The sequence below is a fragment of the Lampetra planeri genome, unplaced genomic scaffold (genome assembly GCF_965212315.1).
Source record: "Lampetra planeri unplaced genomic scaffold, kcLamPlan1.2.h2 scaffold_180, whole genome shotgun sequence".
Classification (NCBI taxonomy): Eukaryota; Metazoa; Chordata; class Hyperoartia; order Petromyzontiformes; family Petromyzontidae; genus Lampetra; species Lampetra planeri.
The window spans coordinates 10979-38263 of NW_027614540.1; the positions used below are offsets into that span (position 1 = coordinate 10979).

The 27285-nt window shown below is 49.8% G+C and overlaps 1 protein-coding gene across 1 annotated transcript; it reads right to left on the reverse strand.

The window, feature by feature from the left end:
- Positions 1-9182: 9182 nt before the first annotated feature.
- Positions 9183-21675, reverse strand: LOC144739945 (tumor necrosis factor ligand superfamily member 10-like). The gene is made up of 6 exons (XM_078622826.1): positions 20859-21675; positions 13648-13755; positions 13005-13050; positions 12131-12253; positions 10180-10372; positions 9183-9618 (listed from the first exon to the last, which is right to left on the reverse strand). The coding sequence occupies exons 1-6, from the start codon at positions 21138-21140 to the stop codon at positions 9321-9323; spliced, it is 1050 nt and encodes a 349-aa protein (XP_078478952.1). The 5' UTR covers positions 21141-21675; the 3' UTR covers positions 9183-9320.
- Positions 21676-27285: the final 5610 nt, after the last annotated feature.

The following is a 27285-nucleotide window of genomic DNA, read 5'->3' on the forward strand; positions in this document are numbered from 1 at the left end:
GCAGAACGTGAAGAACCAGTGGCATCTACATCTGCAGAACATGAAGAGTCAGTGGCATCTACATCTGCAGAACACAAAGAACCAGTGGCATCTGCATCTACAGAACGTGAAGAACCAGTGGCATCTACATCTGCAGAACGTGAAGAACCAATGGCATCTATATCTGCAGAAAGTGAAGAACCAGTGGCATCTACATCTGCAGAATTATAAGAACCAGTGGCATCTACATATGTAGAACGCGAAGAACCAGTGGCATCTACATCTAGAGAACGCGAAGAACCATTGGCATTCACATCTACAGAACATGAAGAACTAGTGGCACCTACATCTGCAGAATTTGAACAACCAGTGGCATCAACATCTGTAGAATGTGAAGAACCAGTGGCATCTACATCTAGAGAATGCGAAGAAACATTGACATTTACATCTACATAACGTGAAGAACCAGTGGCATCTACATTTGCAAAATTTAAGAACTAGTGACATCTACATCTGCAGAATATGAAGAACCAGTGGCATCTACATCTGCCGAATTTAAGAACTAGTGACATCTACATCTGCAGAATATGAAGAACCAGTGGCATCTACATCTGCAAACAAACATTCCCGCCAAAAAACAAACGCCGCCATTTTCTTTTGTTATGACAAAATGGCCACCGAGGCACATGCCACAAAAGTTTGGCTACTAACGAACAGCTAACGATTTTTAATTTCACCAGGTAAGTCCCACTGAGCTACACTGAGCTCTTTTTCAGAAGCAACCTGGCCACACATTATAGCTCAACGAAAGTGGCTTAATCATTATCGTGTGGAAATTTATAGCAGCCAAATAACTCTATAAACGCATGACGTCGATTCTAAATGTGGAGGGAACAACTGGAGGGCCCAGAAAAAAATCTACGCTGGAGAGAGAGAAACACGCAGTCTGCGAATATACAGCAGCAGCAGGCATCGTCAGGGTCGGGATCGAACTCACGAATTCCTGTATACCAGGCGAGGTAGTTAACATCTCCTAGCCACCGTGATGATGATGAGAGAGAGACGCAAACTCCAAATACATAGCAGCAGGCGTCAGGGTCGGGATCGAACTCACGAACTCCTGTAGACCAGGCGAGGTAGTTAACATCTCCTAGCCACCGTGATGATGATGAGAGACACGCAGTCTGCGAATATACAGCAGGTGTCAGGGTCGGGATTTAAGCTACGACCTCCTGCATACCAAGCGAGGTAGTTAACATCTTTGATTCACCGGAGGGAGGCAGACGGGGGGGGGGGGATCCCCCTGTATCTGCACCCCCCTCCCTCCCGCCCTTTAATTACCCTATGAGCAATAGCGGCACAATAACAATAACATACTCTGAATAGGATGGTTAACGGCGAAGCACCCATACATAGGCAGAGTCATTCAGAGCGCGAAAAGGGGATTTTTGCGAGAATTCCTTCAACGGGCGGAAGGGGGACGACGACCTTCTGCAGGGGTCCAGGAGTTGTGGTAGGAGGGAGTGGGGGGCAGGAGATCTCGTAGCTTACCCCGCTGGGAACGAAGGGAGGCGAGGGAGTCGTGCCGAGGGTAACAAGCGCAGAGAATATGACACAACCCTTCTCTGGCAATAAGACAGGAGTTGTGTTAAGATGGTCAAACAGCAAATAAGTGTTGCCTCTTGCAAGGAATGAAGTTACTGCATGAATCACAGGTGGTACTTGTGGTCAACATGCAAACACGCTTGCATTATATATACGGAGTGGTAGCTCTTGCAATCTCTCATTTACGTGATACAGCTGTCGTGGCTGTGACGGTTCCACCTGAAGACGGAAGCTTGTGTTGCCTCCGAAACGTCGTGATTTTTATTTTATTTTACTTTAATTACTTTTAATTTTTTACCTACGTGACTTTACTGAAAAAACCTAAGAATATGAATCCTTGCAGTCACGAAAGCTTCAAATCTAGAATTAATAATAATGTATTCGATTTAAAGCTTTCGTGACTGCAGGGATTAATCTTCTTGGTTCTTTCGGTAAAGTCACGTAGAAGGGAAATAATAAAATAATAAAAATAGAACATAATAAAATACAATTCTCACGACGTTTCGGCCACAACGCAAGCAGCCGTCCTCAGGTGAAGAACAGGTCTGTCTGTCTTTCCGACAGCCCTGTTCTTCACCTGAAGACGGCTGCTTGCGTTGTGGCCGAAACGTCGTGAGAATTGTATTTAATGTTTTATTTTTATTACTTTATTATTTCCCTTCTACGTGACTTTACCGAAAGAACCAAGAAAATGTATTACATTGTCTTTAATAACAATAATGAATGTATGGGCATTGTCTTTGAAACTGATTGGCTTACACCAGAGACAGCAGCGGGCCTTCTTCATGGCCTAGTCTCACCAGCAGTGTCAGACGAGAGGACAACGCCAAAAGGCGGACAGGACAAGGACAATGCCACGCGTATCAGAGCATTAATAGCTCGCCGTCGACCAACAGCTATATCATGGGGATACACTTTTTTGCCAGTATCAAAGTACGATGAAAAATAAGCCGAGGTTGTGAACCCTTTCTGGCAGGGGACAGACGCGGCCGAGGTGGCTTTTGCGACCGCTCAGAGGTTTTTCTTGAGCTTGCCCGGCGAAGATTTCGAGGCGGGGGCAGTGGGAGGTCGAGGCCAGACCCCCCACGACACTGCAGGGTGGAGTGTCGTGGGGAGTTTGGTGACGACGAGAACCGTACAACAATCAAGGGTGCTCGTCGTCGGAGAGATCCGACGACGGATCGTGGGGAACCCGGAGACTCATCTGCTGGAAGGGAAGTGGTGGGGAAGGGGGTAGCCACGCGGGTAGGTCCCTCGTCCCGGTGCCAATCATGATTCGGGGCTTCAAATGTAGCGAGCGTCCGTAGGATTTGGTCGTGGGCACAGAACCCGCTGCTGCTCGCAAAGCAGCGGTCCCGCCGTTAACACTGAACACCCGGGATGCCTTAGAATGCCTTGGCCTGGCCTAGAGATTATGGTAATGACTCCTTGGCCTGGCCTAGAGATGCTGGTCACGATGCCTTGGCCTGGTCTACAGAGAATCTGGTCACGATGTCTTGGCCTGGTCTACACAGATTCTGGTCACGATGTCTTGGCCTGGCCTACACAGATTCTGGTCACGATGTCTTAGCCTGGCCTACACAGATTCTGGTCACGATGTCTTAGCCTGGCCTACAGAGATTCTGGTCACGATGTCTTGGCCTGGCCTACACAGATTCTGGTCACGATGTCTTAGCCTGGCCTACACAGATTCTGGTCACGATGTCTTGGCCTGGTCTACACAGATTCTGGTCACGATGTCTTGGCCTGGCCTACACAGATTCTGGTCACGATGTCTTGGTCTGGCCTACAGAGATTCTGGTCACGATGTCTTAGCCTGGCCTACAGAGATTCTGGTCACGATGTCTTAGCCTGGTCTACACAGATTCTGGTCACGATGTCTTGGCCTGGTCTACACAGATTCTGGTCACGATGTCTTGGTCTGGCCTACAGAGATTCTGGTCACGATGTCTTAGCCTGGCCTACAGAGATTCTGGTCACGATGTCTTAGCCTGGTCTACACAGATTCTGGTCACGATGTCTTGGCCTGGTCTACACAGATTCTGGTCACGATGTCTTGGTCTGGCCTACAGAGATTCTGGTCACGATGTCTTAGCCTGGCCTACAGAGATTCTGGTCACGATGTCTTAGCCTGGTCTACACAGATTCTGGTCACGATGTCTTGGTCTGGCCTACAGAGAATCTGGTCACGATGTCTTGGTCTGGCCTACACAGATTCTGGTCACGATGTCTTGGCCTGGTCTACACAGATTCTGGTCACGATGTCTTGGTCTGGCCTACACAGATTCTGGTCACGATGTCTTGGCCTGGCCTACAGAGAATCTGGTCACGATGTCTTGGTCTGGTCTACACAGATTCTGGTCACGATGTATTGGCCTGGTCTACACAGATTCTGGTCACGATGTCTTGGTCTGGTCTACACAGATTCTGGTCACGATGTCTTGGTCTGGCCTACAGAGAATCTGGTCACGATGTCTTGGTCTGGCCTACACAGATTCTGGTCACGATGTCTTAGCCTGGTCTACACAGATTCTGGTCACGATGTCTTGGCCTGGTCTACACAGATTCTGGTCACGATGTCTTGGTCTGGCCTACACAGATTCTGGTCACGATGTCTCGGCCTGGTCTACACAGATTCTGGTCACGATGTCTTGGTCTGGCCTACAGAGAATCTGGTCACGATGTCTTGGTCTGGCCTACACAGATTCTGGTCACGATGTCTTAGCCTGGCCTACACAGATTCTGGTCACGATGTCTTGGTCTGGCCTACACAGATTCTGGTCACGATGTCTTAGCCTGGCCTACACAGATTCTGGTCACGATGTCTTGGCCTGGTCTACACAGATTCTGGTCACGATGTCTTGGCCTGGTCTACACAGATTCTGGTCACGATGTCTTGGTCTGGCCTACACAGATTCTGGTCACGATGTCTTGGTCTGGCCTACAGAGATTCTGGTCACGATGTCTTAGCCTGGCCTACAGAGATTCTGGTCACGATGTCTTGGTCTGGCCTACAAAGATTCTGGTCACGATGTCTTAGCCTGGCCTACAGAGATTCTGGTCACGATGTCTTAGCCTGGCCTACAGAGATTCTGGTCACGATGTCTCGGCCTGGCCGATAGAGATTCTGGTAATGACTCCTCAGCCTGGTCTACAGAGATTCTGGTAATGACTCCTTAACCTGGTCTACAGAGATTCTGGTAATGACTCCTCAGCCTGGTCTACAGAGATTCTGGTAATGACTCCTTAACCTGGTCTACAGAGATTCTGGTAATGACTCCTTAACCTGGTCTACAGAGAATCTGGTAATGACTCCTTAACCTGGTCTACAGAGATTCTGGTAATGACTCCTTAACCTGGTCTACAGAGATTCTGGTCACGATGCCTCAGCCTTGCCTACAGAGATTCTGGTAATGACTCCTTAACCTGGCCAAATGAGATTCTGGTAATGACTCCTTAGCCTGGTCAACTGAGATTCTGGTCACGATGCCTCGGCCTGGCCGATAGAGAATCTGATCGTGACTTTACCCTTCAGGATAACTTCGTCTTGACAACTGGGGAGCATCTCACACGAACACTGAACGAAAATGAAGCCTTAGGCTGGCTGTATGTATGTATGCCACCCCTTGGTATTAGCACCGAACTATCCAACTCCTTGATCATTGGTTTTTTACCCTTCTATCTGGCAACAAAACTGACACATTTTTTTACAAGGAGTCATGTTTATATAGACCACAATACCTGCAGTCATGATGCAAACACAAAACATAACTCTGATAATGTATGCACTGTCCTTGAAGTTGATTGGTCCACACCCGAGACAGCTTTCCTTAGAGCCTAGTCTCACATGGGTGTCATCTGGTCCAACACCATGTGAGACTAGGCTCTAAGGAAAGCTGTCTCGGGTGTGGACCAATCAACTTCGTGGACAGTGCATACATTATCAGAGTTATGTTTTGTGTTTGCATTATGACTGCAGATATTGTGGTCTATGTAAACATGACTCCTTGTAAAAAAAGGTGTCAGTTTTGTTGCCAGATGATAGAAGGGTAAAAAAAACCAATGATCATATTTTTACTGGCAAATGAGGTACCAATGGTATCCAACTCCTTAGTGTCTGGCCCACCCCGTGAGCTCCGAGCGATGCCGAGGAAGCCTGCTATCTGGCGAGTGGGCCTCTCTATCCGTGGGATGAACGGAGGCGGCTCGTAACAAAAACAAAAACAAATTTTAGGGGAAAGGAAAAAATCTAAAACAAAAGATTGCTAACGTCGCATTTGAACTCCTTTATTTGATTTGGACACGCACGTAAAAAATATATATTTATACACATTACACATTTTTACACGGGCACAGAAAATAGAAAAACTACGCTCAGATAAAAGTCCTGATTCGTTTATCTTTGCGTCCTAAGTTAGTGTAATGTAGACCGTGCCGACATTCCAAGTCTCTGGTTTAAAAACATTGCCGCAGATTTGGATATTTGTTTTATATTTACAATGAATCCATTCAAATGAACGATACCAATGATGGTTTAACGCATATTAAGTAGTAGTTGCGATATTATCCATAATAGAGGGTTTTCTTGGGGGGGTTATATCGCTGATAAAATATACAATGTGTCGTTAATAGCATCATTGCCCGACAGAGCAATGACGACTGATGAAACGACCCTTCGTGGTCACGTGGGATGTGGAACAACAGCAAAGCTAAATATGTGTATCTGCTGTACTTTTATACAGTTTTGCGATGAATGTCGAGAGACAAAATATGTTTTGCTACAGGTTATGCCTGCCGTTGTTCCACGCATGAAGCCAATGGTTTGTAGTTTCATTTGAACTCACTTTTCATGCCCACCTCTAACCATTATGAAAAAACAAATATAACATTTTAATGATTCTCAGTATTATTCGATTTTATACTGCCAATATCATCCCGAAAGCATTTAAAACCAGCGTTCCTACTGTCACGTACATTAACACAATGTATTGGGACTGTATATAGGGTGCGGGATTTTTATAAACAGAATCGTGGCTCCAGAAATCACGCGATTGGTTCTTTAGCACGTGACCGTGTCACATGCGCATTCAGTGAAATATACATTTTGTTATCAGAATTTAAGAATAGGTCTTACCTTTCTGGCAATAAAATAGAAATCTTTTGCAAGGAATCATGTCTGCATTAACCACACAGTACTTGTGGTGCAAATGCAAAATAAAAAAAAACATGCTCTGGTAGTATATTATGCATTGTCTTTGAATCCGATTGGTCAACACCAGAGACGGCTTTCTTTAGAGCCTAGTCTCAAGCATTGTTAGACCAGAGGACTATGCCAAAAGGCGAACATTTTGTCGCCTGTAAATAACGATATGATCACGTGGTACGAGCGACTCCCCAGGGCCACGTGGAGCTCTCCGAGGCCACGTGGCACGTCGGCCATATTGTTTCTCGACAACCAACGCCCCACCGGGAAAAAATATGTTTTTTTTAAAAAAGTAGAGCCACGCACGTTTCGCCAAACATTAGAGCCTCTTTGTTTGTCTGTGTTCGGTTTTTGTTAAAGTGCAAAACAGATCGGTTAGTATTAAGCGTGGTGGGGGTGGGGGAGGGGGTAGGAGGAGATAATATAAGATATTGAGTCAAAGTAATCGGATAACATTGGGTCGGCGCAAACGGAGCGATCGTTCAGAGTCAACGTCATCGCAGAGAGAAAGGCCGGGGGGTGAGGGGGGAGGGGAAAGGGGGGGCTAGCCCCCGCTCCACGCAGACCCCCTACCATTCTGATGGTAGCCCCCTGGTGTGGCACCACAGCCACACCATACCCACACCACCACACCGACACCACACCCACACCACACCCACACCACCACACCGACATCTCACCCACACCACACCCACACCAAGCCACATCTCACCCACAACACACCCACATCAGACCCACACCATACCCACATCAAGACTCACACCACACCATATCCACACCATCACACCACACCCACACCACACCCACACCAACCCACATCAGACCCACACCACATCCACACCACACACCACACCATACCCACATCCTCACTCACACCACACCACACCACACACCACACACCACACCCACACCACACACCACACCCACATCAGACCCACACCACATCCACACCACACACCACACCATACCCACATCCTCACTCACACCACACCACACCCACACCACACACCACACTCACATCAGACCCACACCACATCCACACCACACCATACCCACATCCACACCACACACCACACCATACCCACACCACACAGCATATCCACACCACACCACACACCACACCCCAGAGTACCTCCCAAAAACCTGCATGGGAAGATGCAGCAGCTGCTGCCCTCGGATGCAGGGCCGGATCTTTCAAAACGCGACAACCCCATTGATCAATCGCTCGCTACACCCCCATCGATCGATCGTGACACCACCCACCATCGATCGATTGCAACACCCTCCACCATCGATGGATCGATCGCGACACCCTCCACTATCGACAGATCGATCGCGACACCCTCCACCATCGACAGATCGATCGATCGATCGATCGCGACACCGCCCCCATTGGTCGATTGACGACGCCTACTGGCAACGGAGCATGACGCGGCCTCTTCCAACAGAAGTTGGGAAACCTTGGGGGACGGCTGCGAGGGGAGAGGAGGGAGTGTGAGTATATTGGTGGCTTTCTCAAGGTACCGCTTCTTCCTCCTCCTCCCTTACACTCCACCCCGCCCAGAAGGGCCTCTTCCACCACAAGTTGGAACACCTGCGGGCGGCGGGGAGTGCAGGGCAGGGCAGGGCGTGGCGGTTTTTGGCTTTCTCAAGGTGCCGCCTATCCCTCCTCCTCCTCCCACTCCACTCCACCCCACCCAGAAGGGCCTCTTCCACCACAAGTTGGGAAACCTCTGGGTGGCGGGCGGCGGGGAGGACAGGACAGGGCAGGGTGTGGCGGTTTTTGGCTTTCTCAAGGTGCCGCCTATCCCTCCTCATCCCACTCCACTCCACTCCACCCCACTCCACCCAGAAGGGCCTCTTCCACCACAAGTTGGGAAACCTCTGGGCGGTGGGCGGCGGGGAGGACAGGACAGGGCAGGGTGTGGCGGTTTTTGGCTTTCTCAAGGTGCCGCCTATCCCTCCTCATCCCACTCCACTCCACTCCACCCCACTCCACCCAGAAGGGCCTCTTCCACCACAAGTTGGGAAACCTCTGGGCGGTGGGCGGCGGGGAGGATAGGACAGGGCAGGGCGTGGCGGTTTTTGGCTTTCTCAAGGTGCCGCATCTTCCTCCTCATCCCACTCCACTCCACTCCACCCCGACGGGCCTCTACCACCAGATGATGGGTAACCTGGTTGGGCGGCGGGGAGGGGATGGTGTGGCCGTTTTGCCTTAGTCAAGGTGCCATCTCTTCCTCCTACTCTCACCCCACACCACCCCACTCCACCACACACCACTCCACTCCACCCCACACCACCGGGTCTCTCACACCAGAAGATGGGAAACTTGCGGACAGCGGGCGGCGGGCGGCGGGCGGCGAGGAGGGCGGTGGTTTTTAGATTTTTCAAGGTGCCATCTCCTCTTTCTCCTACCACCTCACCACCACCACCACCACCAACCACCACCAACCACCAGACCCAACGAGACCACCACCACAGCGCCCGCTAAGGCTCAGCCTCGAACTCATTTCTTTGCCGTCGTCGCTTCGCGTCACTCGAGGAGGAAGGATCCGAAGAAGCTGGCCTCCGGGTCGAAGTCGACGAGCGTCGGGTCAGACACGGCGATGAAGAGCTGGTCGCCTCGGCGCAGCGAGAACACGCCGCCCAGTTGCACAGAGTGGAGGCCATACTGGGCGGAGGCCGACCAGCACTTGGTCTGCGCCGCTTTGGCGAGCAGCAGGGGCTTGGGGTAGTGGTCCGTGCGCTTGTAGAGGTAGAGCACCATCGTCTGGACCTGCCGCTGGCGTGCCGACAAATCGGATGCAGGACCGGAGGCCTCGTGACCGCCCCTGCAATCGCACGGACGGACGGAGAGAGACGTGTGGCTTCAGCGAGACAGTTTGAAACTTAATGTCGCATGGATGGAGGTGCAGACAAACAAACGGAAGGACAGAGACGTGTAAATTTAGTAGGACAGTTTGAAACAGATGTTGCATGGATGGACGCACGGGCGAAGAAACAGACGGACAGAGACGTGTAGATTTAGTGAGACAGTCTGAAACTTAATGTCGCATGGATGGACGCACGGGCGAAAAAACAGACGGACAGAGACGTGTGGATTTAGTAGGACAGTTTGAAACAAACGTCGCATGGACGGGCACACGGACGAACAGACGGACGGACAGGGACGTGTGGATTTAGCGAGAGGGTTCCGAAGACAAACGTCGCGTGGACTGGACGCGCGGACCAACGGACGGACGGACACCTGTAGCTTTAGTCAGACGGTCCGACGAAACACGTCGGACGGACATGACGACACGAGAAAGGGGTGCGCGCACGGACACGTTTGCCTTTCGTGGCTGCCAGGGGGGCGGAGGGGGGGGGGGTAGGGGGAGGTCACCGTCCCTCACCTGTGCGCGTCCCCCTGCCGTGTGCTGAAGCGGAAGTAGGTCTGCGCGTAGACGTAGTAGGAGCCGTGTTGCCGGGCCGTGAGCGTCGCGCCTGTGAAGTCCATGTGCTGAACGTGCACCGAGCCCAGCTTCTCCTCCCAGCTGTACAGCACCTTTCCGCTCTGAGCACCCAGCAGCCTCTGCAGGTGTTCGCCTGGAGTGCGGGGTGGGGTCGACGGGAGGAGGGTACGTTCGGTTTCTCCCATCGGTGCCGCAGTTTTGCTTCTTGTTTGAACGGAACGGAAAAACACGGCCGAGGGCCACCGGCCTCGGCACGCTTCGTGGCGGCTCGCATTAACCGGGGGGTGAGGCGGCGTGGGGGGTGGGTGGGGGTAGTCCCTGAGATGCGACTGAACCGTGTGAAGGAGGAAAACAAATTTTGAAATTTTTTTAAATTTTTAAAAAGATCGGGGGGGTGGGTGGTGAATGGGCCCCACTGCTGCCCCAACCAGGTGAGAGTAGCAATCACGTCGGAGGTGGGAAGGCGGGAAATTTCCAATGGGAGAATCAGAATCTGTATGTGTTACTGTGCAGGAGGAATCCGGTGGGCTATGAAGATCTTTTTGTTGTTGCCGCCACAGATGTCCCAGTAGGGGCCACGTGGTTAAGAACGCTACAACAACAAACACGGCTGACCACCACGGAGAGAGACACCGCAAACTCCAAAATGTGCGGAGTAGTATGTTGATGCTGCTACTACAGCTGCCACTACTCCCTTCTCGGAAAGTACCGAACTTTATGCGTTCGATAAACCGCCATGGTTCCCTGCGCACGACTGCGTATGTCAGGTCAGGCCCGGGACTTTGTTGTTGCATCAGCTGGTGAGGTCACGTTGAGAGGGACAGCTTGCGACCCCAAGCCCGGACGTCGCCATCGTCAGCAAAAGCAGTTAACGGGGCATTCCAGTTACGTATGGAGTTGCGTAGATATCCAGAGGGTCACATGGAGATCCATAGGGTTACATAAAGATGCAAAGAGTTGCACAAAGATCTGCAGGGTTGCACAGAGACCGACAGCGTTAGAGATCAATGGCTGCATAGCGATATATAGAGTTACGTAAAGATGCATAGGGTTACACAGAGATGCATAGGGTTACATGAAGATCTTATAGAGTTGCATAGCTATCCACAACTTCAAAGGCAGGCTTGCATCCAAGGCCCCGTGTGTGTTCTTTGCTGCTTAGTTGTAACGTAGTTGAACTTCTTTTACACTGTACGCAGCCAAACTAGGCTAATCGGAGGTGCGGCGGAAGGACATGAAACTTGAACACGCAAAAGTGCGGCCGTAAAGAAATTGGTTTTGTAAATCTAGTTCACGATCTTCAGTTTGCCCTGTGTGTAAAGGTCGCTCGGCCGATGGGTCGCCATACCGTGTCAACTCATCGCGGTTTACCCCGCATTCTTGCACAGGTAAATTAAGTTTTTATGTCCATATGGCATACAGCCGTTTTCATACGGGCAAAAACATTTTGTCTATTTGTTTGTGTTTCTCCCTTGTGATGGGACTTTGTAGAATGAGCGGTGAGATTTATAAGGACACGGAGTGACCAATAAGATGGTCTGTAATAATGTAGGGCACTGATGAGGGGTTGACAGGTATGTAGTTGTGTAGTGTATAGTGTAGTGTATAGTGTAGTGTATAGTGTAGTGTATAGGAGTGTATGATGAGGGGTTGACAGGTATGTAGTTGTGTAGTGTATAGTGTAGTGTATAGTGTAGTGTATAGTGTAGTGTATAGTGTAGTGTATAGGAGTGTTTGATGAGGGGTTGACAGGTATGTAGTTGTTTAGTGTATAGTGTAGTGTATAGGAGTGTATGATGAGGGGTTGACAGGTATGTAGTTGTGTATTGTATAGTGTAGTGTATAGGAGTGTATGATGAGGGGTTGACAGGTAATACGGTCGCTCCCTCACCTTCACGAAGTTGCGTAACGGTGGCCTCCCGCGGTTGCTTGCCCGTCACGTGAGCGATCGGCCGTTTTCTGGAGGCCGCGTGACCCAAACCGCCCAATGGGGACGCAGGATTCGACGACGAAGCTGAAGGCGAACAGTGGTGGTGGAAACAACAACAACAAAAACTTAAAACGCGGTGACATTTAGACGTAAGAATATACTACCAGAGCATGTTTTTTTGTTGTTGCATGTTCACCACAAGTATATGTGGTTAATGCAGACATGATTCCTTGCAAAAAGTTTCAGTTTGGTGTATTAACATCTTGACACAACTGTGTTATTGCCACAAAGGGGATAACCTATTCTTATATTTTGATACCGGCAAGGGAGGTCCCGTGATTACATTTAGACACTCGGGCCCGTAGCTTTGTGCGCGCGTGCGTGCGTGCATAGATTGCGACTGAAACGCAAATGTTTAAACTCGATAAAGTTAATCTACGGGGTTTGTCGTGGTAAATTTGTGTGTAGAGGAGGCCATCTTGACTGCAATGGGAACAAAATGGCCGACGTTACCATAGCGATGATGTTTAAGCAATTACTTTGAAGAGTGTGCGATTTTTATTGCACAGAGCAAATCGTTCAAAGATTTATGTTTATTATTAACTTGACCTTGTCATCGTGACGAGATTTTAATTGAGGGAAAATGAAAGAGAGAGATGAGTAGCAACCACCAATAGGGGAAACAAAATGGTCGACGTCGCCTTAGCGACGGGAGCTTTAAAGAGTTTAAAATTGGAATACGAGCCTCATTTAATCTCATTAAAACTGCACTGGTTACAACTCAATGCAGTTTTGTATCGTTGTTTTTTTGTTGTTTATTAAGAATGTAACATACCTGCAATCGGGTCACCAAGTTGGCTTGACATGATTTCTCTTGATTTCTGCAAACAGACGCCCGTAACATTAAAACCCTCCGTCCCACTCATCACCACCATTCACCATCGACAAAGACAAAGATCCCCCGCGTAGCCTTTAACGCGCTGTCGGGGCAAGTGCTGTTCGTGAGCAGCGCCTATGAAGGCCGCCACTGTGGCACGCACGAGGTCGGTGGACATCACCACCTGCCACACACCGCACCAGGTGACTCATTTGAGGCTGAGTCGACCTAGGGGAAGGCCCAGGACCTGTTCAGATAATCGTCACTGGCGGTGTTGGCCGTGAGCGGGAATCGAACCCGGGTCGCCGGGTTCGTAGCATAGCGCTAACCGCTACACGACCGCTACACACCCACAACAATAACAACAACCGCCATTCGCCACTAAGTGGCGGTGACGTCACCACGACGCTTGTGCCAGGCCATGTGCACCTTGAGGCCACGTGAAGTGTCGAACGCCCGCTGGCAGGAGGCCACGGGGCAGACCCAGCAGGTGCCACGGGTCGACTGACACACAAGCACACGCACAGACACACACGCACACACATGTACACGCACACGTACACACACACACATACACACGTATGCAGGTGTGAACCCTCACCTTTGCGATATGATTGTCCATGTAATAAAGGAATTCTTGGCACAAGAGGTCGTCGCTGTCGGTCAACGTGAGGCATTTTTGCAGCTTCGTCGCGGATTCCTGACGCACCTACGTGGCGGAATTACAGAAAAAAGTGCGAGGCACGTTAACAAATCATCACCACCATCCAAGGGCAGATAAACCGCAGGTGTCCCACCACATATTTCGTCGTCTGTTTCACACGTTTATCTCTGTGTGTGTGTGTGTTGTTGTGCCAAGATGCTTTACTTGATCAGGAGTCTGCGTGTGTCTCTACTTCTCATCATCACGGTGGCTAGGAGATGTTGACTACCTCGCCTGGTGTACAGGAGGTCGTGGGTTCGATCCTGACGATGCCTGCTGCTGTATATGTGGAGTCTGCGTCTCTCTCTCTATCATCACCATCACGGTGGCTAGGAGATGTTGACTACCTCGCCTGGTTTACAGGAGGTCGTGGGTTAGATCTCGACCCCTGACGCCTGCTGTATATTTGGAGTCTGAGTCTCTCTCTCACTCATCATCACCACGGTGGCTAGGAGATGTTGACTACCTCGCCTGATCTACAGGATGTCGTGGGTTCGATCCTGATGATGCCTGCTGCTGTATATGTGGAGTCTACGTCTCTCTCTCTATCATCATCACGGTGGCTAGGAGATGTTGACTACCTCGCCTGATATACAGGAAGTCGTGGGTTCGATCCTGACCTCCTTACGACGCCTGCTGCTGCTGTATATTTGCAGTCTGCGTGTCTCTCTCTCCCCGTGGTCGCGTGGATTTTAGTTCTCCGGGTCCTTCGGCTTATCCCTCCACGTTTAGAATCAACGCGTTGAGATCATCATTGAGATGATTTTTGACTGCTCATAAATGGTTCCAATTGATTGATGGTGGCCACTTTTGCTGAGCGGTGATTTTTGGTGGCCAGGTCGCTTCTGAACAAATGTGTTCACATTCTTAGGTTTTTTTCGGTAAAGTCACGTAGGTAAAAAAAAATCAAAATTAATCAAAGTAAAATAAAAAAAATAAAAAATTATTAACTTTTATTAATTTTGATTTTTTTTTTACCTACGTGACTTTTACCGGAAAAAAACCAAAGCATATGAATACTTGCAGTCACGAAAGCTTCAAATCTAGAAAAAATGTGTTCATACCCTCGGCGGGGCTTTGCCTGATGTGATGTGGGATGGTTTAGTGATGTATTGTTTGTGTGTGTCTGGGTGACTTGTGTTGACCTTTCATGTACTTTGCACTGCCGTCGTGTTTTATTCTAATCGTGTTGTCGTCGTTACGTTCTTTTACCCTGTGGCCCCTGACTGGGAACATCTGTGACAGGAATAGCTCTGTAGCTTATTGGATTCCTCCTGCAGTATATACATGAATTGTCTGACATATGTATAATTATCATCACGGTCCGCGCCCACTGCACTATGTGCGACTGCACTTATCCAGGACATAGACCTGCATGTGCATTTTCGCGCGCACCAAAGTTTGAAAACGTAAAAATAGGTTTCGCAAAAGGTGTCCGTGAAGATGTTCTGCGTTAACCGCACGCGGTACTCGTGTGTGCTGATCTTTAAAAGTGCATTGATACATTTTTTAAAATCATTTATATTAAGTTCGCGTGCTTGCTTGCTTGCTTGCGTGCTTGCTTGCTTGCTTACGACCGTGCAAATCTTTCGGTCGTTTTTTAACCCACTTCCCGTGATCCAATCGAGCTGACATTTTCCACACAGACTCGTTGTGCGAGACAATTAATTTTCGTGAAAAAAAATTCCCAAAATGTTACACTGTTTAGGGAAAACTAATTAAATATTTAATTACAAATTGCTTAATACTGGCAGACAATCATCTGACCCATAGGTGGCAGCCATCTCAAGCCAGAGGACGAGAAGACTCTAGCCGCCATGCATATAAAGGATTTATAGTGAAAAACTTTGTTTTTACGGGTTATACTTATTATACTCCTACTGATTGCTACTCATGCTGTTATGGAGTGACTCATGCTGCCAGCGATGGCCTGCAAAGTGTGGTCGTACGTGTTATGGATGTATCGTTTATTGTTAAAATAGAATCATGTTCCTGTGATCCCTGTTGATACATTTCGATTTAAAGCTTTCGTGACTGCAGCGATTCATCTTCTTGGTTCTTTCGGTAAAGTCACGTAGAAGGGAAATAAGAAAATAAGAAAAATAAAACATATTAAAAAAATGTTTTTATTTTATTATTTCCCTTCTACGTGACTTTACGTGCCTTTACCGAAAGAACCAAGAATATAATGGTAGGTTTTTACCCTTTTAACTGGTACAAAACTGACACCTTTATTCAAGGCATCATGTTTGCAATGACCACAACACAAGTAGTCAATAAAGCAAACAAAAAGAAGCAACTCTGATAAGGATAATAATATGCACTGTCCTTGAAGTTGATTGGCCCACACCCGAGACGGCTTTCTTTAGAGCCTAGTCCCCATTGGTGTAGGGCCAGATGACACCAGAAGGCGTACAACTCAAAAAACAGTGCAATATCAGAGTATTGAGAGTTCGGGGTAAACATTTACACTATGAGATCTCTTTTACCAGTGGCAAAATATAATGGTAGGTTTTGTACCAGTTAAAAGGGTAAAAACCTACCATTATATTTTGCCACTGGTAAAAGAGATCTCATAGTGTAAACCAAGAAGATGTCGCTACATTGTTTTTATCGCTTTGTTTTGGTGATTTCGAAAATCTTTTGGTTGAGCCATATTTGTTTGTTGTAGTACAGAGTTCAGACTGATTACTTTAATCTAAATTGTCTTACTGGTTGTTATTGTTCGACTTGCAACCCATTGGGACTTTTTGCACGCAGCGTTGAAACGCTGTGCTTTTTTTCTGGAAGACGTTACTGCTTTTTCCTGGATTTCCCTGTTGCGCCGTAGTCACTTTAAGATGTTTCTTTTGTTCACGTTTTTGTCTGTTGCGGTTGCACCCGATTCAAGAGCCGCATGGCTCACAGGGCTATTACCTAATACATGAAACTGAACGTGTGAACATGCAAAAAAACATTGCTCTGACGAAGATGATGATGATGATAATATTTGGGCATCGTCTTTGAAACGGACCGGTCTACACCAGAGGACTGCAGCCACCGTCTTGATGACCCAGCCTCAGCAGCAGTGTCAGGCCAGAGGGCAAAAAGCCTCAAAGACGAACAGCACAAGGACAATGCCCCGTGAGAGTGCATTCTGGGACCTCGCCCCAATAGAGACAAAGATCCCCCGTGTAGCCTCTAACAGGCTGTGGGGCAAGTGCTGTGAGTAGCGAGCAGCAGCTATAGACACACAGATAAAGGTCCCCCGTGTAGCCTCTAACAGGCTGTGGGGCAAGTGCTGTTGGTAGCGAGCAGCACCTATAGACACACAGATAAAGGTCCCCCGTTTAGCCTCTAACAGGCTGTGGGGCAAGTGCGGTTAGTGAGTTGCAGCAGCACCTCTAGACACACAGACAAAGATCCCCCGTGTAGCCTCTAACCGACTGTGGGGGCAAGTGCTGTTAGTAGCGAGTAGCAGCAGCACCGATAAACACAAAGACAAAGGTCCCCCGTGTAGCCTCTAACAGGCTGTTGGGGCAAGTTTTGTGCAGCGGCTGGAGTCGAACTCGTCTCGTTTCTGCCTCGGGGTTCGTAGCACACACAGAGACAATGATGCAATCACACACCCACCCCTCACTCACCCCCTCGCCCACCCCCTCGCTCACCCCCTCATCCACCCCCTCGCTTACCCCCTCATCCACCCACCCACTCACTTAACCACTCACCCACCCACTCAACCACCCACTCAACCACTCACTCACCCACCCGCCCACCCACTCACCCAACCACGCACTCGCCCGCCCCCTCGCTCGCCCACTCCCTAACTCCCCCCACCCCCTCACCCACCCCACCCCCTCACCCGCCCCCTAACCCACCTCACTCACCCGCCCCCTAACCCAAGCTCACCCCCCACCACCTCACCCACCCCCTCGCCCACCCACTCACCCACTCACTCAACCACTCACCCACCCACCCACTCAACCACTCACCCACCCACTCAACCACTCACCCACCCACCCACTCAACCACTCACCCACCCACCCACTCAACCACTCACCCACCCACCCACTCAACCACTCACCCACCCACCCACTCAACCACTCACCCACCCACCCCTCACTCGCCCGTCCCCTCGCTCCCCCCCACCCCCTCACTCACCCCCACCCCCTCACCCCCACCCCCTAACCGACCTCCTCACTCACCCACCCCCTAACCCCCCTCACCCCCCCCCTCACCCACCCCCCACCTCTGCGGTGTTTACGACAAGGCGAGTTTTGGAAATCCCCAGGTCTGAGCAAAGCGACTTTTGAGTTGAACAATAAAGCCAACTTCCTCATACTCGACATTTAAGTTTGAACGCTCCCCTCTGCACAAAGGACCCCCACCACCACCACCACCCCCTCCACCCCCTTGGCCTATCCCCTTTCTCGAAACCCTTCGGGCAAAGGGAGTTTTGTGGGCAGCTAGTGTGAGGTTTGAATACGGTTTTTAAAAAAAATATTTTTTGGTTTATTCCAGGATTCATACTCTTAGTTTTTTTCGGTAAAGTCACGTAGGTAAAAAATTAAAATTAATAAAAGTAAAATAAAACAAATTACAAATTAAAAAAATTCACGACGTTTCGGAAGCAACACAATTGTTTTACCTACTTGGTGACTTTACCGAAAAAACCTAAGAGTGTATGAATCCTTGCAGTCACGAAAGCTTAAAATCTAGAATTATTCCAGGATGTTTCTGTTTGCGCGTCGTCGCTTTAAGATGTTCCTCTGTTCATATTCTTGTTTGTTGTGGTTGTTGTGGTTGTTGTGGTTGCACCCGACTTAAAAGAGCCGCATGCTCTCACGGGGCTTTACCAACTAAACGAAACTTGAAACTTGAAAAGGTTCCAGTGGCGTGGTTACCGTGCAGGCGAAGACGTCGCGAGTTCATTCATTATTAAATAAATGTTGTTGTTGTTGTTGTTGACCAATCGCATTGGTGGGTGGCTACGTACGGTGCAAAATAAGTCCAGCACACACACATTAGCACGTTTGGCTTCGAGGCAAACGCCACAATTGGCAGAAGGCTCCACGTTTGTGTACGCAGCGTGGGGCGATGTCCTCCTTGCTGGGTCGCGCCTGTTGCTGGGCCAGTAACGAATGTTTAGACTCTGGTGTGTTACATGGCTATGTATGGTAGTGGCGTCTCTCTCTCCTATCTCTCTCCTCTCTCTTTTTTTTATTTTCGGTGTAGTCGGCACTTTGCTTCGTTCATCATTTTTTTCTTTTTTTTCAATGTTTTGCTTCATGTGCCCCCTCCCTTTTTTTTAATGAAATATTTCACAAAAGATTTACTGTGTGCCCCCTCCCCTCTCTCTCGTTCCCTCTCAATCTTTCTCTTTTTTTCTCTCACTCTCGTCTCTCTCTCCTATCTCTCTCATATCTCTCTCGTATCATCTCTCCTAGGAGAGCTGATACGAGAGAGAGAGAGAGACGCCACGACCTTACATAGACATGCAACGCAACAAAATATAAACATTCCATTGGGCCCAGCAACAGTCCTGACCCAGCAAAGCCATTCGCTCCATCTTCAGGAAACTGGGGGGGGGTCATTCTACAACAGCAGCTTCCTATACGGGGCGGAGTGCCTCTTGCCTGGCTAACAAGCGCCGTGACCTCAAAACGATGAGAAAGATGCTGCAAGGTGACACTGACGGCCGCTCTGTGCTGCTTCCAGTGTTCAGGGGCCTGCTCAAGGCGCGGCTCCGGCTGCAACACGCCACGTACCACACACGTGTCGGTGATGTGCACGTCTTCTTCGAACGCTGGGGGGCCGGACAAGCCCCCCTCTGTACCAGCGTGGACGGCACCCTCGTGGCGTTCACCTTCTGATGAAGCGCTCGCTCGTCACCGTGGCGTGCGCGATGATCACAACCACTGCCACCACCACCACCACCACCTTCACCACCACCTCCACCACCATCTCCACCACCACTTCATCCACCTCCACCACCATCTCCAACACCACTTCAACCACCTCCACCACTTCCACCAGCACCACCACCACCACCACTTCCACCACCTCCACCACCACTTCCACCACCTCCACCTCCACCACCACCGTCACCAGCACCACCACCACCACGTGGCTTTTCTTTCGTGTTGTGCGCGCAGCATTTAGCGCCACAGCCGCGTGTATTTGTAGCGATTGTTGTATTGGTTTGCTGGTGACTTTGTGCGTTTCGTATCGGAATCGCCTCCAGTGCTGTTGCTGCTGCTGGCGGCAATAAAAGTTGTTTAAAAGTCTCAAAGTCTCTCCCCTACCTCTCTCCTCTCTCTTGATCAACATCAATGGTGTTGACAAAGACAAAGGTCCCCCGTGTAGCCTCTAGCAGACTTTCGGGGCAAGTGCTGTGAGCAGCACCTATAGACACACAGGCAAAGGTCCCCCGTGTAGCCTCTAACAGACTTTCGGGGCAAGTGCTGTGAGCAGCACCTATAGACACACAGGCAAAGGTCCCCCGTGTAGCCTCTAACAGACTTTCGGGGCAAGTGCTGTGAGCAGCGAGCAGCAGCTATAGACACACAGGCAAAGGTCCCCCGTGTAGCCTCTAGCAGACTTTCGGGGCAAGTGCTGTGAGTAGCGAGTAGCAGCATATGACACACAGGCAAAGGTCCCCCGTGTAGCCTCTAGCAGACTTTCGGGGCAAGTGCTGTGAGTAGCGAGCAGCAGCTATAGACACAAAGGCAAAGGTCCCCCGTGTAGCCTCTAGCAGACTTTCGGGGCAAGTGCTGTGAGCAGCGAGCAGCAGCTATAGACACACAGGCAAAGGTACCCCGTGTAGCCTCTAACAGACTTTCGGGGCAAGTGCTGTGAGCAGCGAGCAGCAGCTATAGACACACAGGCAAAGGTCCCCCGTGTAGCCTCTAACAGGCTGTCGGGGGCAAGTGGCTGTCAGCCCCTCTGCAGGCCGGCACTGTGACACACACAGAGGGGGTGGGTGACCGGCACCACGCCCGGCCGCCTTTGCCTCTCCCCCAGTGGTCGACGTTTTGACTTCACACAAGAGGCTCAACACACACGCGCACGCACACACAGACAGCCACGGCTGGCTACGCGCGGCGCGAACGACGTTCAAGGTCACTCACCTTCTGCAGGGACAGCGTGAAGTAGCCAACGAAACCGGCGGTCGCGAGCAGCTGCAGCAGCACGAGGGTCAGAGCGACCACCACGAGCCTCTTGGTGGTGGTGGTGGTGGCCGAGGTGGTGGCCGTGGTGGTGCAAGCTACGGATTTGATTGACACGAGTGGCAAGTCTGAGCCAGATCCATCGCTACTGGTGCTACTGGTGCTGCTGCTGGTGCTGTTGTTTCGGCCGCTGACGCCGCTTTCGACAAAGGAGGCATCACTCCAAGTCGACTTCGAAGCCATTTTGCTCTGTTCCGTGTCTCCTCTCGGGTGCAGTCTTGGGGTGTCCCGGTGGCACGCCTGTGTTGAGAGCCGTGGGATGTGTGGGATGTGTGGTGTGGGATGTGTGGTGTGGGATGAATGGGATGTGTGTGAGTGTGGGGGGAGCCAATTGATTGTTTGGCTCACAGCTGTGGCAACACTCCGCACACACCACCACCACCAACACCACCACTGTCTGCCCGCATGTGTCAGAGTGGTTGTGGTTGTTGTTGTTAACTGTTGCACTTGAGAAGTGCAACAGTCAACAACAAACAGCGTCGCCTGCGCGCGCGCGTGTGTGTGTGTGCACGCGCGTGCGTGTGTGTGTTTGTTGTTGTGTTGTTGTGTTGGTGTGTGTTGTCCTGTGGCTGAGCACAATGCATGTGTAGCGCTCGGTCCGAGTGTACTGCGTGGTATGATGATGATGGTGATGATGGTGATGGTGATGATGGTGATGATGATGGTGGTGATGGTGATGATCTGATGCACACACACGCGCGCGCTCACACACACAGAGAAAAACCCTAAACGCACCAACGCTTATATACTTTTGGAAGCCACTCCCATTTGAAAGACTTCACATTTCAGCCACTCACCATTTCCGCCTCTCAAGGGCCTTACTTTGCATTGTGTGTGTGGGTGATATTGGTGACGAAACCCTCCTCCTCCGAGCAGCGCCGCATGAAGCTAGTGGGGGTCCTGGAAGATACGATGTTATAAAGGGGGCCCTAGATTAAAATTTTTAAAAAAACACATAAATATGTTTAAAAATATTTTTGGTTCTTTCGGTAAAGTAACGTAGAAGGGAAATAATAAAATATTAAAAAATAATTTCATTATTTTTTAATCTTGTAAAATAAAAATATTTAAACTAATAAAATAATATAAATATAAAATATTAATTTTATTATTTCCATTCTACGTGACTTTACCGAAAGAACCAAGAATATGAATCCCTGCAGTCGCGAAAGCTTTAAATCGAAATATTAAAACACATAAAAAAAATATGTAACTCACGCAGTAGACTAATTGTATGTTTTTAATTTGTTATACAGCCAGATAATACGACCAATCGTTAACCTTAAACACCCGGTCGGTCGTAAAACTCGAAGGACGGTATAGAAACTATCAAGTTCAAGTTCATTGATTAGGTATAGCCCTGTGAGCCATTCGGCTCTTGAATCGGGTGCAACCGCAACAAACAAAAAACCAAAACATGAACAAGAAAACATCTTAAAGTGACTATGTGCAAACAGAAAATCCAAGAAAAGACAGCAAAATATTGCAGAAAAAAACACCGTACGCAAAAATGTGCAAAAATCCCAGTGGGATGCAAGTCAAACAACAACAACAACAACCACAAGACAACTTAGATTAAGGCCACCAGTCTAACTCCGTACTACAACAACACAAACATGGCCAAACCAATACACTTTTCGAAATCACCAAAATAAAGCCATAAAAGTCAAACAACAACAACAACAACCACAAGACAACTTAGATTAAGGCCATCAGTCTAACTCCGTACTACAACAACACAAACATGGCCAAACCAATACACTTTTCGAAATCACCAAAATAAAGCCATGAAAGCAATGAAACAGTGATCATAGGAACTGTGACGGAATTTTCACAATAAATGACATAATTCTAGATTTGAAGCTTTCGTGACTGCAAGGCATCATATGCTTAGGTTTTTTCGGTAAAGTCACGTAGGTAAAACATCAAAATTAATGAAAAAAATAAAAATAAAAACAAAAATCACGACGTTTCGGAGGCAACACAAGTCTCCGTCATCAGGTGGGACCGTCATAAACAACATGTACCACCAAAACCCTGCAGCCATAGCTGGCTGCATGAGTCACTCCACAACAACAGGAACATCAATCGGAGTGTCATAATTTTTCAATGCACCTTTAGATCAGCACACGAAATCAAAACACAGGTCATACTTTGCAGTGATCATCCGGAGCGAAACATTTTATTTTAGGCCACTGAATAGCACTGTCAGCTAGGGCTGTACAACTCCTCTAGAGCATCTTCTTGGTTCTTTCGGTAAAGTCACGTAGAAGGGAAATAATTAAATAATACAAATTTAACATAATCAAATAATTCTCACGACGTTTCGGCCACAACGCAAGCAGCCGTCCTCAGGTGAAGAACAGGTCTGTCGGGAAGACAGCGTCTAAATAGACGCTCCAAGCCTGGGGTGTTTCATTCAGACGCTGTCTTCCCGACAGACCTGTTCTTCACCTGAGGACGGCTGCTTGCGTTGTGGCCGAAACGTCGTGAGAATTGTATTTTATAATGTTTTATTTTTATTATTTTTTTATTTCCATTCTACGTGATGACTTTACCGAAAGAACCAAGAAGATGAATCCCTGCAGTCACGAAAGCTTTCAATCGAAAATCCTCAAGAGCAAATTTTGAGTGAAGATCTCATAGGTAGTGAATCAAGTTGCAATTTATTGGCGATATCATTCCAGACCCTGTAGTAGTGGGAGCAAGTGCCGAATCACCGAACCGGAATTGATAGATTCTAGATTCGAAGTTTTCGTGACTGCAAAGATTCATAGTCGTTGGTCTTTTCGGTAAAGTCACGTAGGTAAAATAATTAAAATAAATAAAATCACGACGTTTCGGGCACAACACAAGCGTCCTTCTTCAGGTGGGGATAACTTAGCGAAAGCACAACACACTTAAGCGGTATGAAATCAGAGGTCGCAACCGGGTACCCGATACCCGTACCCTACCCGAAACCCGGCCAGGTACGGGTATAGATAGATAGATAGATCGTTTATTGTCATTGTCACCAGTACAACGAAATTTAAAATGCTCACCCGGCCGGGTACGGTTACCAATTTGCGACCCTGGTGCGGCCGGGTACGGGTAAGGAATCAAAACCCGTTTGCGACCTCTGTATGAAATACATGCAATCGCGACGTTTCAATTGCAACACAAGCAATCACCATCAGGTGGGGAAAACCACAACAAGACATTTTTGATGGCTTGAAAGCGTTGAGCGCGGGGAGCGGTGGCGTCGTGGTTAGGTTGGCTCAGCCTCAGATGAGTAACACGGTGTGCGTGTGTGCGTGTAGTAACCATCGCCACTGGGGAAACAAAGGCGGCCGGGCGTGGTGCTGGCCACCCACCCCCTTGTGTAGCCACAGTGCCGGTAGCCTTCATAGCTGCTGCTGCTCGCTAGCAGCACTTGCCCCCACAGCCTGTTAGAGGCTACACGGGGGATCTTTGTCTTTGTTGCGTGTGACGGGTGTCTGTGTGTGATTGAGATGGAGTGATGTGGTACAGGAGGACGTGGAGCTGAGTGGACTTGCCGATGACTGGTACCAGCGGTGTCAAGATCGGCCTCAGTGGAGGAGGCTCGTGAAGGACGCTACTGGGCAGTTGGAGGCAGTCGCCCTCCAACAACAACGGAGGGCGGAGGAGCGACGCTCACAACAACGAGCGGAGCGCCGGGTGGCTAAAGCACAGCAAGTTGGCACAGTAGGGGGCACAGGTGGTGCATCAGCCGGTCGTCTCGGTCATCTCGGTCAGTCGACCCGTGGCACCTGCTGGGTCTGCCCCGTGACCTCCTCCTGCCAGCGGGCGTTCGACACTTCACGTGGTAGCCTCAAGGTGCACATGGCCTGGCACAAGCGTCGTGGTGACGTCACCGCCACTTAGTGGCGAATAGCGGTTGTTGTTGCGTGCGTGGGTGGGTGGGTGAGTGGGTGAGTGGGTGGGTGAGTGGGTGGGTGAGTGGGTGAGTTGGGTGGGTGAGTGGGTGGGTGAGTGGCTGGGTGGATGAGTGGGTGGGTGAGTGGGTGGGTGAGTGGGTGGGTGGGTGAGTGGGTGGGTGGGTGGGTGGGTGAGTGGGTGGGTGAGTGGGTGGGTGAGTGGGTGGGTGGGTGAGTGGGTGGGTGAGTGGGTGAGTGGGTGGGTGAGTGGGTGGGTGAGTGGGTGGGTGGGTGAGTGGGTGGGTGGGTGAGTGGGTGGGTGGGTGGGTGGGTGAGTGGGTGGGTGAGTGGGTGGGTGAGTGGGTGGGTGGGTGAGTGGGTGGGTGAGTGGGTGGGTGGGTGGGTGAGTGGGTGGGTGAGTGGGTGGGTGAGTGGGTGGGTGGATGAGTGGGTGGGTGAGTGGGTGGGTGAGTGGGTGGGTGGGTGAGTGGGTGGGTGGGTGGGTGGGTGAGTGGGTGGGTGGGTGGGTGAGTGGGTGGGTGAGTGAGGGAGTGACCTCCTGCCAGCGGGCGTTCGACACTTCACGTGGCAGCCTCAAGGTGCACATGGCCTGGCACAAGCGTCGTGGTGACGTCACCGCCACTTAGTGGCGAATGGCGGTTGTTGTTGTTGTGTGTGTGTGTGAGATAGAGAGACAAAGGCGGCCGGGCGTGGCTGCTGGCCACACACCCCCCCCCCCCTCGTGTGCCACAGTGCCGGCCTCCACATGTCTTCGTAATCGGTGGGATATTTGTCTCCGTGATTGTGAAAAGTGGAAGTCAGAGCTCGCTTCGGTTCGCAGAAAGAGGAACCCACTTATTTGCCATCATTTTGAGAAGCCCTAACGGGGGAGGTTAACCCCCCCCCCCCCCCAATAAAACGCGTGGGTAGGTGCCTGGGTGTAGCATCATCAGCCGTTGTGCAGTTCCCAGAAAGGGGTAATTGTAGCAGCAGCAGCAGCAACACACACACCAGGGGGCTCCTCTACTTACGAACAATACAACATGGGCTCCTCTACTTACGAACAATACACACCAGGGGGCTCCTCTACTTACGAACAACACATACACCATGCGCTCCTCTACTTACGAACAATACAACATGGGCTCCTCTACTTACGAACAATACACACCAGGGGGCTCCTCTACTTACGAACGACACATACACCATGCGCTCCTCTACTTACGAACAACACACAACAGGGGCTCCTCTACTTACGAACAATACACACCAGGGGGCTCCTCTACTTACGAACAACACACACCAGGGGGCTCCTCTACTTACGAACAACACATACACCATGCGCTCCTCTACTTACGAACAATACACACACCATGCGCTCCTCTACTTACGAACAATACACACCAGGGGGCTCCTCTACTTACGAACAATACACACCAGGGGGCTCCTCTACTTACGAACAATACACACCAGGGGGCTCCTCTACTTACGAACAACACACACCAGGGTGCTCCTCTACTTACGAACAACACCCAACAGGGGCTCCTCTACTTACGAACAACACACACACCAGGGGACTCCTGGTGTGTGTGTCAGACGCTGTCTTCCCGACAGCCCTGTTCTTCACCTGAGAACGGCTGCTTGCGTTGTGGCCGAAACGTCGTGAGAATTGCATTTTATTATGTTTTATTTTTATTATTTTATTATTTCCCTTCTACGTGAGTTTACCGAAAGAACCAAGAAGATGAATCCCTGCAGTCACGAAAGCTTTAAATCGTAAGAGTATGGTCTACGTTATATTATTTTACATATAAGCGTGGTGTGAACGCAGAGCAAGGCTGTTGAACTGGACTCCAAAGAGAAGACATCATCGGTCGTCAAGTCCCGAGTCGTCGTCCTGGACCAGGCAGGCCGTTGCCTGCCTGGTCCAGTCTGTGTCGCGTTCCAGAGTGTTAGTGAGTTGAGGAAGGTGGTCACCACCTTATGTACCGTGTTATGTTACGTACCGTTTAATAAATAGTGTTGCCTCCAAGCTGCGTGTGTGTGCACCTAATTCGAACCTACTACATTTCCATTCTACGTGACTTTACCGAAAGAACCAAGAAGATGAATCCCTGGTGAATGCGAGATGACATTTCTATGGGAGTCTGTGGGAGTCTATGCGAGTCTATGGGAGTCTGTGGGAGTCTATGCGAGTCTGTGGGAGTCTATGAGAGTCTATGGGAGTCTATGGGAGTCTATGAGAGTCTGTGGGAGTCTATGAGAGTCTATGAGAGTCTATGGGAGTCTATGAGAGTCTGTGGGAGTCTATGGGAGTCTATGAGAGTCTGTGGGAGTCTGTGGGAGTCTATGGGAGTCTATGGGAGTCTGTGGGAGTCTGTGGGAGTCTATGAGAGTCTATGAGAGTCTATGGGAGTCTATAAATAGTGTTGCCTCCAAGCTGCGTGTGT